Raw genomic sequence first — 14630 nt, forward strand, 5'->3', positions numbered from 1 at the left:
CCCTCTGTGCTCAGAGACAGACATCTGATGATACATCCCATATATTTTACTGTAGTAGAACAAGTTAATGTTTGATTTTTCTCAGCTACATGTTGTGCTCATTGTTTAACCTTTGGATAAACAGCATTTTTCTTAGTTCATTTCAGACAACTTAAATTTCATAAGACTGGGAATTCAGGTATTGTTTTGTTTTATTTGCTGTTATTAAACACTGTCTTGTAATGAGACATTCCTAAGAGATTCCTCAGACAGGTTTTGAACACTGTATTGCTCTTTGGGACATCAAAGCAATCAAAGCGGAAATTTACTGAAACATTTAACAGTTCTTATGAATAAAAAAGGCATAATCATACTATTCCCTTGTTAAAAAACAGAAAGCAAACTCAAACTGGAATCACAATTAAGAACTATTATGCCCAGGAGACATTATTAGAGGAACATCTCAGTAAACTATACATCTTTTTGACAGCTATATTTTTTGACAGCCAATTACCAGCAGTAGGGAATCAATGATTTTCAAGACCTTTTTCAGTGAGATCACATTCAAGAGGGTGGGGACTCCTTTGCCAAATCTTCAGAGTTTTCACTAATTCTTAAAAGTGTTGTAAATTATTAATGAGGCTACATTGTGTGATCCATGAAAAATAAATTGTAGAACATTCTAAATAATAACTTCCATTATCTCCTTGCACTATCAGAAAGTCTTTACCTATGACTTGGCATAATCTCCAATAATAGCTGTGTTCTTTTGTGTACAATTGAATTTACATTTAGAAAAGACATAAAAGAAGAATTTAATCTAGATTTAAAAGTCAAGCAAAAAGCTTGACTCCAAGTGTTTCACAGTATCCTAGGCAACACATATTTCTGTACTCTCTTGGGTCAAGTAATTTGACATTTTGCTTTTTCATTTGTCTCATTGAAGAACTGCATTTTGGGCAGCACCAATGTTCTTATCATGGGATTTTTGTGGCTCTACAGAAGTGGAAAGTTAATATGATTTGCTTTAAAAGCAAAGAACCTCAGTGCTCATAATTATTTTCAAAATATTATTGTTCTTCAGTGTGACCTGTATAAATCATACATATGTTACTGACTTAAATTACAGATTGTTTTATTTTTGTGTTACCATGATTCATCTTTTTTTTTTTTCTTATAGGAAGCTGCCACTAAAGGAGGAAAATGGCAAAGAAGCTTTAAATCCAGAAACCATAGAAATCAAAGTTGCTAATGACATCATCCAGTCAAAAGAAGATGATAGCAAAGCATAATAAGATAAACTACAGCTGTCTGGATAATGCATTTGGATTGAAGTAATCCCGTGACCAAAACTTTACAGCTGACCTTAATTTCTTGGGAAACTTAAGCTTGGAATAGTTAGTACATGTGTACATATGATGAAACAGTTCCTGTCTACAGGTTTTTTCTATTTTTTTTTGTTGTTGTTGTTAATGGTTTTAGTATGTAGTTTTGCTGACACTAAGTCCCATGACATAAATCTGAAAAATCTGAACTACAGAACTATAAGAATAAGAACTATAATTTATTATATGACAGTGTGTCTGTTTAGAAGAAAAATTCTAAAGCACCCCTAACCACAAACAACACAAGGCCTCTTCTGATCTTATAGTGCAAGCTACATACATAAAATGCCATATGATAATGTATTTATTTCCATTTATAATAAAATGAAATTTTAGGTTGCCTTTAAAAAAAACCAAAAAAACAACTAAACCAGTCTCAAAATAATGTTTAAAACCTTAGTTCTGGCTGACACTCAATAGTCATTCCAGCTGTGATTATCACTTGAAGCAAAAAAAAAAAGAGACATAGTTCAACACAGAGCCAGGTCCCACTGCAGTTTCTCCTGAGTTTTTCGATTAAAAAAAATAAACCTGGTAATCACAAGTTACAAGCTCAAATAAAATTGGCTAAATATTTCACAACAGTCTATTTCCCTCATCCTAACTACATGAGTGTAACTCTGAAAGGCTCCAGGATTTTCAGTGCTTCAGGTTTTCTGTATGAAAGTTTTAGAGGTTACATGTGAACTAAAATGTAGCCAAGATGCAAAAAGAAATCTGATTTTTATCATAATCTTCACTTCAAATGAAAACATACAATATTTGTCCTTACATATTTATGCATACAGGGTACTAATTTTTGTCTTAGTTTAAACCATTTAGCAAAGGGATAAAACTGTTTTAGTGAAGTAAATACATTTTCTCCCCCAGTATACAAAATATTAAACTTGGCCTTTTTTTGAAGCAGGAATTTTTCCTTGTGATTTCATACCCTTTGTCTTAAGAAGTACAATGTAAGAACAGATGGAAAGAGGACTTTGTCTAAGCAGTTAGGAACGATTTGAAATTATTAATTATTGCAATCTTACAGTCAACCAAATAATTTTTTTTTTCATGTAAACCTTTCTCTAAGATATTCCTTTTTATTATTCTGATCAACATTCTCCACCAGGAAATTTGACAGATTTATTTGAATTGAAATTCATTCATATGAAAGAATCATTGATTTAATGGTGCCACTAACTGGAGCAAGATTGTTTCCATTCCAGCATACCCACACCTACCAAACTCTTCAAAGCCTTACTTTGAAAGAAGTAGATAACTAGTCCAGAAAACTAGACTGGAAAATTCTACTTGTTGGGAGTAAATGGTAGAATAAGTTTTGAATTCTCCACATCTAAGCCATGCCTGAGGTTTAAGTGAGGTTTTACTCAACAAATTGTGTTTTCTACATGCTATATCTGAATTTCAATCATATTTGAAGTCTTTGTACTAGATGACTTTTGTGCAGTAAAACTGAAAGTGAAATGTAAAAGGTTATCCTTAAATTTGAGGAAAATATCATGATAACCTTCTTGTGAAACCAAGTTTAAGTGCATTTGAAAGAGTTGAGGACAATATATTTAATTCTTAGCTTTTTCTTATTTTTCAAAACCAAGTTGTTATATTTTTTTTAATATTTTTTCTCACATTGGGAAATACCTAAAATGAATCAAGAAGTTGAGAACAGAGGCATACCGGTGGTTTGGCTAGGATAGGAGGCCAAGTTCCCACAAAATAAATACCAAAGTGAAAAAATAGAAAAGAGGGGATGGTGATATGGGATGAAACTCACAGAAGATAATAATTAAAAACTGCTGAAAATAAATTTCTCCAAATGCTGAGGCACTAATTCTGGGTGAAGGGAAGATGAAGACATTCTTTTATGAAATCTCAGTGTTGCTCCCATTTACTGAGCAGGCAGTACTACCAATTAGCTGTTTGTCTATCAGATATCTGATAATTTCTAATCAGATTTCCTGATTCATTCTAAGTACACAGCAAGCAAGCCTGCTCCTAACCTATAATTAGGAGAGCAGTTGTCTCATTTATCTATATGGATTTATATTCTTTCCAGAAAGTATGTATTTGCAGCTGGGCTTTCTTCTTCTGTCACTATGCAAAAAAGGGACCTGGACAACTCCAGCAGTTAAGAATGTGATTGGTGTGACTTGAACATCCTCTCACAAAATATTTTTACTGGGATGAGGATGAAGATGGTAGATATTTTTCTCTTCTACCTGCTGTGACAAATTTGGACAAATTCCCTAGGAAAATGGTGTTTTTTCTGAAGTCAGCCTGATCATTTCCACAAGAAGGTGCCTATACAGTGCAGCAGAAATAACAGTGTGTAGGCTCTACTGCAGATGCATTTCAAATTTTAGTACTTCTTAGTTTAACTTCCTCAAAAAAAAAAATTTAAAAAAAAAATAATCATGGCCTAACGGTTCTATATTGGTAGGTTTTTTTTTTTTTGTTTTTTCCTCTCTGATGTGGCCTCTCATTACAGTGTGAAGGGTTTAGAAGATTTAAAATGTCTTGTCAGCACATTTATTACTAATACACCTGTGCTACTATTTACAAGCAAAATATACTGCAGTATTATTTCAATATTGGAAGCAAAAACATGTCCCATATACTGGATTACAAATCAAAAGCTATTTCCTGGAGTATTTAATTTCTTCTTGCTGTTATGTCTCTTGGCAGCTGGGCTGTGTGAGGGCTGATAATGAAACAGCTCTAAATTTCTGATGGACTGTCCAAGCACACCTTTTTGGTCCGTGGATTAATAGATTATCTCTTATGCTTTGACTCGGTTGCAGGAGAAAACCAAACTCTCACTATGAAAGAACACCACTGGTATTTCAAAATATTTCCAAATGAGGGACAGCACATTATAATTTGTAAGATATATGTAGAACTGGAATAACAACATTTGTTTATTTTCTTTTCCTATTCTAGATTTAAAAAAAAACAAAAAACAACAAAACAAACAAAAACAGCTATCTGTATAAATGTCACTTTTACTGTCTAAAAGTAATTTTAAGTGTTAGTATGAAATGTCAGAAGAGTTGACAAAATATAACTATTTGTAAAAGTAATCTGAATTGTTACACTAACATACTCCAGGGACCAGGGAGGGAGTAATTGAAATTAATACTGAACAAAATGTGGCAGTGACAATGTCTTTTCAACGACAAAAAACAAAAAAAAAAAAAAAAGGAGTACAATTAAATAAAATTACTTAAAGCTCCTTGTTATTTTTTTGATTTTTTTAGTAGACCTATGTTCGGATTTACCACAATAATAACAAAGTTTTAATTAGTATCTTACAATTCAGCAATCAAATGTACCCTGGAGATGTCTTTTCCTGATTTTGTTTGCTTATTTGCCTTTTTTGACTTCTAAGATTTTTTGTGGTTGCAGAAATATTTACTATTCTGGTGATGCTAATGCCTAATGTGACAAAGATTAATTTATTCAGGCCTCAGTCTAGCAAGAAATTTTGTGTCGTTGAACCCACCCCTTACTGACATTAGTGGGGTGGATGTGAGTGGGAAGATGGATGTACATGCATAAGACAACTTGCAGGATTGGGCCTACTTTCTATCTCTTCATAGATATCTACAACATAGTTACACCGTGGCCATCATCTACAAAGGCTGTTTGACATCTGTCCCTGGTGCAGTAAATTCCAACTGCTGTCTTCAGCCTCTCCATCAATGTTCATCCAAAAAAAGTAGCTTTCTTTTTATGATGGTAATTAGTTTGATTATTTATTTAAGTACCAATCATCAAACTGTAGTATAATCATCATGCTATTTTTTCTGTTTCCTAGACCAGATCATGGAAATGTATTTGTGCCTTTTGATAGCATGCCACTCTGCTTTATTAAAGAAAAATCTTCAATTATTTGTCTACAAAGCCTGTTTAAAATAATTGAAAGCTTTACTGTCACATACTTTTCTGCTCAAATATTCTCAATTATTCATATAAATTAAACTGAAGGTAGTATTTTAATTTTCAAGTCGTATAAATATTTGAAACACAAAATTTGCAAAAATCTATTGAGATCATGATTCCAATGAGGGTCATGGTGGGTGTCTTACTGATGAAAAGTTTCAAATAGATGGAGAGCATGGTGGATGTGTAGGGGTGTTTTGACCAATTTCTCAAGTTGAAGAGTCAGATAGAAAGTCTCCTTAGTTCTATTTAAGTGCTTAGATGTAAAACTTTCCTCAAATCTGAAAGATGATATGGAGCATCTTCCCACCATTTTACCTCTGGAGTAAAACTGGAGAGAATGTTCATTTCGCAGTCATTTGCAGCCTCACCATCACTGTGTAAGCTGTTCTAGGAAGTTACATCTTTGCAGAATAGTTGTGTCTGTTGGATGATATTCACTCCTGATTAAAGGACCTCCAAAAAGACCATTTACTGAGAATGGCTCAAGACCTCTTTGGTCTGTGGAGGGGTGCTAAGAGCACTGCACAAAGAGTCACAGCTTTAAGACACAAGCTGATTCCAGCAGGACCTGGATTTCATTCTTCCATCTCAGCAAGACTCTGCATGTCTTCAGCTGATCAAGTTGCCTGTGTGAATCAGATCTCCAAACTCAAATGTCCTGCCAGGCTCCTACTGACATTTTGCTCAGAGGAGGTTTTTCTATCATGAGTTTTTTCAGTAATCAGGAAATGGTGATAGAATATCTGATGACGGTTTTATCCCACACATTACTATATGTCTAGAAATAAAACATCTCTTTAAATAACTCATTGTGATTGCGATACTTCTTTAGGTGAAAATGAAAACATTCTAAGTAAATAATGCTCCTTCTTAAACCTCTTTGTTTAGCTTCAGATAATCATTCTGATAGATGAAAAGTTACCATGGTTAAATAAATCTTTTTAAAAAATTCTTCACCCCTTTTTCAGACTTTTTCATATGACTTCTTGAGGTCCATTGATAGCAGTTCTGTAACTTTTAAGTGATCTTCATTATTCCCACTGCACATATAAATGTGTTCTTATATCAAATTACATGGACCTGAGCCAAAATAAGCCTTATAAATTTGGCTTTGGATCAGGTTCTGAGAATTCTCAGTTTACCGGTCTGTTTTTTCTCTTAAGAGGCATTGAGTGCCTCATAATGTTTGACTTTCAAACTTGAATATTGGCCATTTTTAGCCCAGAGAAATTAAATAAATATTTATTGCCAAATTTGTATTGGCAACTTTTAAGCCACAGGTGAGATCGGGAGCGGGCGAGGTGACCAGATGCAGTGCCGACAGAGCTCAGGAAAGCAACTGCCAGAGAAAACAGGTGCCAAAGAGCGAGCCAGGAGAGGGCTGGGAGCATCTCTCCTTAGCACTGACAAGGGAAATGGGGAGCAACTGAAGCAAGAGAGGCTGCTGAAGGGCACTGCCAAAGGCAGGGTAATGAAAGCTCTTAAAAGCAGAGGAGAGGGGATGTTAACCCTGCCACATCCTTTAACTCTCCCATGTAATTAAGCTATGGTTTTTCAGATGTAAAATGCAGGGTTGGAGGAAGGCAAGACAAACCCTCAGAGTCTCTACAGATCAGTGACAAACATACAAAGGAGTCAGATTCCCCCAGAAGATAATTTTATTTTTCATGGTGTAGAGTTCTCACTAAGAATTTTGAACTACTTAGACAAGGTTTTAAAAGGAGAAAAAAAGCTTTCCTGCTACAATGAGCACTCGGTACGTATTTGTATGCTGTGTACAGTATGAGCTAAAGCATACCATATATTGTTTTTGTTATTCCACACGTTGTCAACAGCCCACTTGCGATATCTGCCACCTGAATTATATATTGACAAGTTAGCTACCACTGGAGCTAGTTTGTTTATTGTTTCAGAATCTTATGTCCCTATGAAATGCTGTGTGTATATATATATCTCTCTATACTGTAAAAAGAAGTAATATCGCAGATGCTGGTTTTGTATTTATGAAAGACATTGAAAGTATGGCTTAAAGTATATCAATTATTTGTCACTCTTCACCATTTGTATATTAATAGTAAAGATACTTTTACTTTAATGAAGTGTTGTAGTTACATTTATTTTTGCTAAGTGTCTTTCTATCAAGATGTCTGATTAATTAGGAGTCTCATTTCCGAAAAGAAACCTACCCATTATTTTACCCCCATTATAGAAGTACTGAATCATGCTCACAGAGACCTGCAATTTATTATTCTCTTTTCTGTCAAAATACATCTATTGTTATCATCCTGAGTCTCCAGCTGAGCTTGAGGCCCATTATCATCATCCCCAATAGATAATGTGCTGATAGATAATATTATTTTTTTCCAAACAATGCAACTGTGACATTTTAGAGGTATTTAGTTTATGCCACAGAAAAAGATGTTATTGACAGAAGCCACCTTATTTTGCCAAACCTACAACCTTACAAAGGTTTTATAACTGTGTTAGCACCACCAGGAGCTGGGGAAAACAGGTTGGGCGTAGACTGCAATGAAATAAGCTTTTACTGCAGTGCTGGGTTTTATTCCACTAAGATGGAAAATGGGCAAAGCCCAGAGAATATAGCTCAGCCACTTCACTGAAATGGCAGAGGGATGCCTGTGGCATGCATTTTACAACCAATAAAATTAAGTAACCCAAGAGAAACTTGCTAAATTGTGTATTCATGCCTAAGAATCAGTTTTCTAAGTGTAACCTCAGCTCTAAAAAACCACACCAGCCTAAGAATGGAAGGGCAGTACATAGGAGAAATGTTTTTTCACCCAACAAAGTCTTCACAGCTGCATCTTCTTCCTTCCACAGATCCTTAAGCTCTGCATTGCAGATGTCGTAGGCATGTGCTTCCCTAAGTGTCAGTGTAAGCATTAACAATTAGCAAAAATGTCTCTTTCTATTGAAAAACTGAACAAGAGGGAACTGCTTCAGTGTCTTCTCAACATCAGCTTGACATTGAAAGCTTTTCATATAATCATGTTTCTTGATCATAAAAAACCCCAGACATCCTCAAATGATGCACAAATTTAGTTCAGATCTCTTGAGAGGCAATCACTTCAGTGCACTGGCCACAGGAGAGGTTGCCTTTTTAATTTACAGGTGAGTATTAATACAATTATTGCAAATTGCTGCTAACAAAAAGGTAATGTATGATATGTTCAGAAATGGATTCAACTTTTTAAAATTTAACCTTGTCAAAACCTATCACGCTCTCACATGCCTCAGACATGCTACTCAAAATACAGGACAAAAAAATTATAGTCAGGTAATGACTATTGAAATATATATATATCAATATGTCAATATATCTATCTATCTCTCTATCTATATATATAAAATTATCAATGTATAGATATATTACATATTATAATGTATAAATATCTATTTCTATATATTTCTATATAATTTTTATATATCAGTTTATAATAATATATATTGATATATAATGACTATCACCTTGATAATGACAATTTGTTTATCTGTGTCATTCCTAAATTAGACACAGCTAGCACTGCACCAAGAAAACCCAAACAAAAGGGCAACAAAAGTGTTACACTTTGATTCTTGGCAAAAGATGAACTCTCTGATTTGAGCCCTAGCAGATCCTGAAAAACCACCTGTATTTGTAAGCTCATTCCTAACTGGAAAATGCTTATTTTTGGGTATATTGATAAAATATCTTTTTTGATTTATTCAACACTTTCTAGACAAACCCAAACCTCTAAACTGAGCATAGTGTCAGACTTTAATTTCTATAAAAATCCTTTATATAGCAAAAAAATACAACTGTCTTTGGTTAAACAAAGCACTGAAACCCATTCACACTCAGTGCCGGTATAAAGCAAAGTCAGTGGTGTTGCTGACAAAGCAGAATGAATCACAACTGGCAGGAGAGTGATCAGGTGAGACACAAAGTTGTAGAACGCTTTCAGGCAATCTGATGATAAAGAGAACAAAATGTTTGGAATTAAAAATAAAAGCTTTTTTCTACTAAGCAAATGCCATCTTTTAATACTGAACTTGGGTGGGGGTGATAAAAGATATCGTATTATTTTAAAATTCAAAAAGGGGCTTCATTGTCATAGACCACAATATGATGAATAATTTTTACTTTGACACTTATTTTTATCATAGATCACAGGAATAACACTTCATCATTAACTTGTATCTGATGGCCTAAATAGTTTTTAATCACAATAAATAGAAAGTTGCTGGGTACTGCTATACATTTTCTAAAGCCATCAGAAATAAACATCAGAATTTTTTTTTAATAATTGTGTTCAAACTGATTTTTGAGTTACAGATACCTTTAAGAAAAAAAGGATTTGAAGAAAGTAATGAACTTACACGTAGTGTACTGCAAATTTAATTGACAAGGCACTTACACTGAAATTTGAACTGCTGTGTGTTAAGCAGCATAGAATAAAAGTGGTGAAGTATTTTAGAGGCTTCCTGTGCAAAACTTTTAATTATAGACAAGTTTTGTAATGAGGCCATTCCCTAACGGGATTTAAGTGTCAATTGTTGCACTGAAGCAATGGTTCTGCCTTTCTTGGAATTCATAACATGCCCATCTGCAGCATTTTATTCTATCCTTCTTTCTGTAAAGTATATACTCAGTAGGAAGTGGAATCTTTTGAAAAATTAAAGGAATTTACTCTGCAAAATATGGTATTTTTTTCTTTGCATAAAGAAAACCAGACAAAAACCACTTGTATAATCTGGTGATCTAATACTCAGATATTATTATCACTGCCATGCACATGGTCACTTGTGTTTCTCAAGTCGGCATATGTTGCGGTGTATTTCCCTTTAATAGTTAATTCTGTTGTCCCCTATGTCAATGGTTCAGTCCAAGTCATATCCTCCTATCCCAGTTGTCAATCTACCCTGATACCTGCCCCTTGTTCCCACATGTTCCCTGTCCCTCCTCCCCTCAGATGTCAATCTTCCCTTCCCTGCCAGCCTCCTGCCTGAACTGCCCCCTTGGAATTCCCCTAAACCTCAATGCCCCATTGGTCCATGTGACCTATTTTCCTCCCTGCGTTTTCTCCATTGGTTGATATATTGTTAAACCCCATCTTGTACTCCTCCCCAAGACATCCCTCATTGGTTGAAGTTTTGTATCCTCCACTGAACCTCCCCCCTATATAAACTGCTGTACCCCCTATATCCTTTGTCTTCAGTCCCTGGACCTTCTGCTGGAATAAAACCCTTTGGAACCCATACTGGAGATCTCCTCCTCATCCTTGCCTTCACCACCTGCCTAACAAAATCTTTGTGCCATAGAGCATTTGCTCCAAGCCACACATTGGGTCACCCTGCTCCTGAGGTGTGTCCCGCTCCCGGCATGGTGCTGTGGCACAGCTAGCTGGCTCCGGCACCATGTCAAGCATAAACTCCCAAAGATGAAACATCCTATTGCCAGCTGAAGGGTTCATGGTCTTACACTGCAGCATCCATATTTTTTGTGTTATGCTGAAGGATGGTGACCTAAACATGCTGCATATTTGACCAGAGAAAGTGTTTGATTTTTTCCTGAGAGTTTGATTCCAGCATCAGACTAGGGATTCTGAAGATACCACTCTCTATTTGCAGGATAGGGGAATAAGAAGGAAGTAGTAATGCAGAGGTATAAAAGCCACTCATCAATTACTGATGAATTTGCTGTTAACTCCATTAACTAAGAACATCCATAAAATCTATGAAGAAACTAGAAGCTGGTATTAGATTTCTCTGATGTTGTTGAAATACCAGTGTCGAGGTGCTGTAATGTCTGGCAACTCCTTGGCGCTGTGGTTTTGGGGGACCCACGTGGGGTCTGGGAGGCTTTGGCAGCCAGTGGCCTTTCCCACCATCCTTGTGTCAGGAACAGGACAGCCAGGACAAGGGGGAGGCAACCTCAGCCCCAGTGATCCCATAGGGCTGAGGCAGGGCAAAAATCAAGCCAGGATCCCCATGGTGTGTGAGTGCAGCTGAAGTGGGAAAGCAGTTGATTGCCCTGGGGGGTTGATACGGGTTTTGGGTTGTGGGTAGGTGGGGAGAGCTCCAGGCTCAGTCAGGGCTCCCAGAACCTGGAGGGTGAGAGAAAAACTTCACAAAGAGTTTAATCTGTTCTCAGATTGGGTTAAATGTTAAGAAGGAAACAAATTAAAAAAGAGTTTTGGAGATAGAATTGTGTAAGTGCCCACTGCCAACATGTTAAAGCAATAAGATATTGATTATTTAGGTGTTTCAGGTTAAGCACGATTCTCAGCTGAGGAAAATACAGTGCTACAAGTAGGCTGATCATACTCTTTGAAGATTGGTTTTATTTTGTACGAGATTCTTGGGAGATAAGGCCCTTGTAGTTAGTAATTTGTCTTAGATGGGAGAGCAATGAGAATGGCTATAGCGCTGCATTAGGGGTAAGAGGGTCTGATTCCCATTTTGGGTGACAGTTGCTTGGATTGAGCAAATCAATTGACAGGAAAGTGTAATGTTTCTTTTCCTGTCCTTGTCTGTTTTGTGCTAAAGGTTTGTGGACACATTTATCCTACTGATTTCAGTGAGACCTTTCTCAATAAGTATAAGAACAAGCGCATAACCTATTTGCCAGATTTACACCTTAGATTAAAAGTGGGTTTTTCTGTGTTTTGTGAGAAATCCTACTGCTGCTTCTTGGAGTGTGAGTGTGTTTCTGTTTGATAATATTGGAGCATTCAGCCCTTGCAGTACAGGTGTTACTGAGCACACATTATCAGCTGAGTTGGTACCATTATCTGAGCATGAGAGTAATAGCCAAATCCTGAGAAGAGAGTAAGATATTTAAGTAGCAAGACATCTCTGTAAGATATTTAAGTGGCAAGCTAGACCAATTATTATCAATAATGCTGATGTTGTTAATTTCACCCCAAAGAGTTATGAAGTCTTTATGAAATTATGAGAAACTGAATGCCTGTGCTTAGCTTCCCAAACCTCTGCTGTATCAACATGTTATGCTGCCTGTTGAGACATATTCCTCTTGAGTGTAGGCAGTAACTTCTATGTGAAAGGGCAGCCATGACTTAATTTATTGTTCAGAGAATAGAGACAGTATCTTCCTATGCCAGATCAACCAAATTTCCCTGGAAGTGCTTGAGTAGTTTAACAGACAAAAAAAAAGAGACATGAACTTATCCTAGCTAACCTATTTTAAAATTCTTCGCTATCTGTAACAACAGAATTAACATCTTCTAGGATTTTTTTTCTTTACTAGGCCTTTTGAGGGCAGCACTACAATTCTTAAGGGGTTAAACATATGCAAGTGTGCTGTGACTATTTTGCAGTTGTATGGTACATGCACCTTTACTTTTTTGCAGAGGTAAGTACGTATTTTTAGGCATTGTTACACCTTCAGCATTCTGACCTGCATAACATCAGCTATTCCTGTAGTGCTGAGTAAAAAACCCAACTTTTTTTTCCTGTTAACAGTACATTGCCTTTCTCTCAGGCTCTATTTGATTGTTTTTTTCTGAAAACTGCATAGCACCTAGTTGTGCTGCAAAGCCCTTTTGAAGTGGAATTTTTGCTTAGTTCAGATAAATTATATTCCCTGCATCTTTTGTTTTTATGGATTTTTTTAGAGTAGCCTCAAGGATGGATTAAGCTTTAATTTATGTAATTGAGCATTCATTCTACTATGTAATTTTTTTCTCTGTCAAGCTTGAATAAAAAAAAAAATACAAACATGAGAAGTATACTGTGTTTTAATGTTCCCTCCTCTGTGCACAGACCTTTTCTTTGGACCAATTATGTATTTATTGACTGATGACCCTATGGCATGACCTCCTGTTCTTCCTGTACTTGTGGTCATGACTATTTCTTCAACTTCAAAAATGTGTCAGGAAGACAGGTTGTGTTAGAATTTTTGTGCTTTACTTCATTCATTAACTTAGCAAGCAGGAAGATGACAACAACATGCTGGATAATCAAGCATATTAATCTTCATAATAATAAATACCCATCTTCAGAAGATTTTGGCTTTTTCTTAGCAACTATTGCCTAATGCAGAAGTTCTCTCTTGGGCAGATGGACTGGGAATGAACTGGGTGAACTGGCAGGTTTTGTAGAGTTTTACTCAATTTGAATGTTTGAAGAAACTTACCTGTTGGAATAGGGTTGATTTCTTTTTAACTTTATTTCCATTTATTTAGCTCTTACTAGATGTGTTTACAGAATGACCATACAATACTTGTGTCTAAAAAAACTCTATACTACAACAAAAAAACAGAACTCTATGGTGAATGGCTAGTTAGGGAACCTTTAAATATTTGTATACTTCCTTTTGTTAAATCTCACTCATATAATTTCAAATTAGTTGAGACCAGCCTGGGATTTTCTGGAAGCAAAACGGACTGCTTTCCTGTCAAAAATTTGTATTGTTGTCAGTTGTATTTAGTAATACAAGATACTCTAAGAATTCGTTCAATCTCATGTTAAAATCGATTTCTTTCTTGTGTTTTCCTTATAGCCAAATTGATCACTGTTCATTTGCCTTTAACAAAGGGTCTGTTATAAAGAGGTTGTCAATCCCTTGTCTGGGTGCTAGCATGCATAACCACAAACGTGTTCAAATCTAGAACTTTTCCATGGCAGCTGCAGTCTCTTCTCTTTACACCCTTTGAGCCACTGTACAAAAACTGCCATCGCATGAGGCTTCACTAGGACCTGCAAGGAGAAATACTTGGCTTTAAAAGAAATTTCAGCTTGTAAAGATGTACCATAATCTGTATTTCATCAGTTATTTTTGTTAGGCTCAAAATATAATAGCAGTATAGAGTTAGGATGGAGGCAGATGACTTAGAGCCTCTATGCATAGCTTCTCTTCCTGATTTTTATGCTCCACGGCATGTTACTCTGCCATAGTATGAAAAGGTAGCATTTTCTCAAAGCAATGGTTTACAGCTTTTAGATACTGGCAGGTAGATATGGACTGTTTGCTTTGCTTTTTTTCTCTTAGCTTTTTTATTTCTTTAGTGAGATAAATTTGTAGCTGCATCTGAATTAAAACTGATTTATCACTTGCTACAAAATATATCAGAAATAAACATCATAATTGCTTCCTTTTCATCACAATATTGTACCAGCTTGACTTCTTTTGCCAGAAAACCTCCTCAGACCATCCAGAACTCCCTAAACATCTGAGATAATACACGTTAAATTACAGTATTATAAAAATGAACCATCTGTGCTAAGGCACAGTGTTGCACGGCAATCAAAATAGGAAGATGAAAAATCCCAATAGGTTGTTATAAGACCTAACATGAT

General features: G+C 35.8%; 1 protein-coding gene across 1 annotated transcript in view; it reads left to right on the forward strand.

Annotated features, from left to right (window-relative positions):
* NCAM2 (neural cell adhesion molecule 2) overlaps positions 1-1894 on the forward strand; it is a 281301-nt gene extending 279407 nt beyond the window's left edge. The window contains exon 18 of the mRNA XM_086883383.1: positions 1160-1894. Within this exon, the coding sequence (XP_086739509.1) occupies positions 1160-1271 (112 nt within the window). The 3' untranslated portion in view covers positions 1272-1894. The remainder of the gene's footprint in view (positions 1-1159) is intronic.
* Positions 1895-14630: the final 12736 nt, after the last annotated feature.

Source organism: Cyanistes caeruleus, chromosome 3 (genome assembly GCF_971803275.1).
Source record: "Cyanistes caeruleus chromosome 3, bCyaCae1.hap1.1, whole genome shotgun sequence".
Classification (NCBI taxonomy): domain Eukaryota; kingdom Metazoa; phylum Chordata; class Aves; order Passeriformes; family Paridae; genus Cyanistes; species Cyanistes caeruleus.